The sequence below is a fragment of the Condylura cristata genome, unplaced genomic scaffold (assembly GCF_000260355.1).
Source record: "Condylura cristata isolate star-nosed mole 26May11 unplaced genomic scaffold, ConCri1.0 scaffold00029, whole genome shotgun sequence".
Lineage (NCBI taxonomy): Eukaryota > Metazoa > Chordata > Mammalia > Eulipotyphla > Talpidae > Condylura > Condylura cristata.
The window spans coordinates 20,546,171-20,548,652 of NW_004567130.1; the positions used below are offsets into that span (position 1 = coordinate 20,546,171).

General features: G+C 65.8%; 1 protein-coding gene across 1 annotated transcript in view; it reads left to right on the forward strand.

Annotated features, from left to right (window-relative positions):
- Positions 1-2,482, forward strand: part of LOC101625354 — a gene marked incomplete at its 5' end in the record, with an annotated part of 3,510 nt that continues 1,028 nt past the window's right edge. The window contains 3 exons of the mRNA XM_012730858.1: positions 1-31; positions 163-476; positions 806-941. Of these exons, the coding sequence (XP_012586312.1) occupies positions 1-31; positions 163-476; positions 806-941 (481 nt within the window). The remainder of the gene's footprint in view (positions 32-162; positions 477-805; positions 942-2,482) is intronic.

Sequence of the window (2,482 nt, forward strand, 5' to 3'; positions counted from 1 at the left end):
CTCCTGCTGCCCCTCGTCCTGCTCTGCTCAGGTGCCGGCCCCGGGGACCCCCACAGACGCCGGGCAGCGGCCTGGGCCTGGCCTCTGGCTCAGCGCGGGGGCGACAGGGATGTTGCCCTTACAAGGACCCTCAGGCTCACACTGTCCTCTCCTGTCCTACAGGCGCCCTGATCATTGCTGCGCTCAGGCAGCCGGCAGCAGTGTCCGTCGCCCTTGGACAGACGGCCACCGTCACCTGCAAGGGAACAATAGGTGATGCTGCCTGGTACCAGCAGAAGCCAGGCCGGGCCCCTGTGCTGCTGGTTGATGCAAGTGACAAAAGGGCCCCGGGCATCCCTGAGCAGTTCTCTGGCTCCAGCTCGGGGAGCTCGGCCACTCTGACCATCAGCAGGGCCCAGGCCGAGGACGATGCCGAATACCACTGTCAGTCACTCGACATCAGTGATGATCCCACAGTGACACACGCTGACGGGGAAGTGAGACACAAACCCCTCCCTGCCTGGGCCGCCCTGTCCTCAGCCAGGGGATGGACACAGCCACGATCAGTGCTGACCGGGGCCCAGCTCGGCTGCCCTCCTGCCTCTGCTGACTCTGGTCTGAGCCAGGCACAGAGGGTCGGGGTGAGGGAGGCGCAGGGTGCCCAAGCCCCTTCCCTGGGACATCCTGTGGGCCCAGCACACGCACACAGACACACACACACACACACATGCAGGGTCCTGTCTCCCGGTGTGTTTGTGACCGTCATCAAGGCGAGTTGCCCTGTCCCGGGATATCAGCAACCTCCAGGACCGCCTGCTGCCTTGAGGACATAAACGTCCCAGCTAGAGACAGGCTGGAAGGTCGCCACAGTCTCATCATCCAGGTGCTGCGGGCCAAACTCCTGGGGGACATGCGAGGCCTCAAGGCCGACAAGCCCCACCGCACCCCTGAGACCCTGCAATGTTGGGACGTCACCCTGAGAGTCAGTGCTCAGGGCCATGGCTCAGCATGTCGGGGATGGTGGCAGGGTGACCGGGGTGGGCGTGGCGATGTCCAGGGTCCTGTAGGACAATCGTGGCCGAGCTGGGAGACAGGCAGGAGACAGACCAGCGAGGTAGAGGGTCACTGTGGCCCTGTCGGGGGCTGAAATTCCTGAACGAGAGCGGCAGAGACTTTGCTGTCCAGCCAGAGACGCTGACCTCAGGCGTCCAGGCAAATCCATCTCTGTGCTGCGCGACCAGTGTCCAGTGCCGTGAGTGAGGACGTCCAGGGGGTGCGTGTGCAGCTGACCGGGGCCGGCTGGGGCAGGTGACGCCGACGTCTGCGTCAGGAAGGACATTCTCAGGGGCCACAGGGCGCAGCCGACCCCTGCCGGCCCCCGCTGCTCCCCTCCGCAGTGTCCCCCTGTCGGGCGGCGCGTTCTCTCCCCCCTGCCTATGGGTTGTCCTCTCACCCCCAGAGCTCTGGCCGGCACCCCACTCTCATGTGCATGAGCAATTAACCCTCCGGGACAAACAGCAGGGTTCGTGCCCTGCACCCCTTTGGCGCGACCCCGGTTCCACATTAGGAGTGTGGGTGCAGAGTCCCCTGGGCCCCGGCATGCAGGGGCCGCTGTCCCTGGCACGTGGGTCTTCTCGGGAACGTGTTGCCCTCTTCCGGGCTCAGGCCGAGTCCAGTTTCTGGGTGCCGGGACACTGCGTGCCACAAGTACCTCGAAGCTGACACCTGGAGGGGCAGGGCCTGGTCCACACGGGGAGAGAGCCCGAGGCGGTGCTGAGCTGCGGGGGACGCGGCCATTGCGTGGGATCACCCTGAGGGAAGAGTGACCAGAACGCAAAGTGACCAGTGGTGGAAAGTAGCCAAATGCATAAAACTGAAAGGGAAGACAGATGTCTGCTCCGAGTGTGAGCTCCTCACAGACCACAGGAGGGTCCGCCCCACCCCACCAGCCCCGGGGTCCCTGTCTCTCTGGAGCCTCCCCGAGAGGTGCAGCGGCCTCCCTGGGCTCACTGGCTCTCCACAGGGCCGTGACCCCTCCTGCTGGCCGCGCTGTCTTGCCTGTGTCGGCCCCTCAGGACCGCAGTGGCGTCGGCTTGAGCTCCGCAGCCCCTCCAGTGTCCTAGGGCGACTGCGTCCTCTTGGGAACCACTGCAAAGGGCCCCCGATGGCTCCGGGGTTCAAGGGCAGCAGTAGGAGGGTGGCTGTGCCCTCAGCTCCCCGGCCAGCGAGGGACCCCAGGGTGCAGCAGACCCCTCTTGTCTCCCCGCTGCTCCTCTGTTTCAGTGGATCTGCTGTTCCGCTCCCCACTGTCTCTGGGGCGTCCTCTCAGCCCCCCACGCCGGCCCCGCCTGAGACGAGCTCACCAAGCCCGTTGCTGCTGGGTCCACTGACCCTCGCCTGCTGGGTCGCGTGTCCACTGACCCTCGCCTGGCTTGTCCTGGCCAGAGTGCTGTCCTATGGGAGGGGCCTGGGCAGAGACGGAGGTGGGTGTCTGAGTGTACCC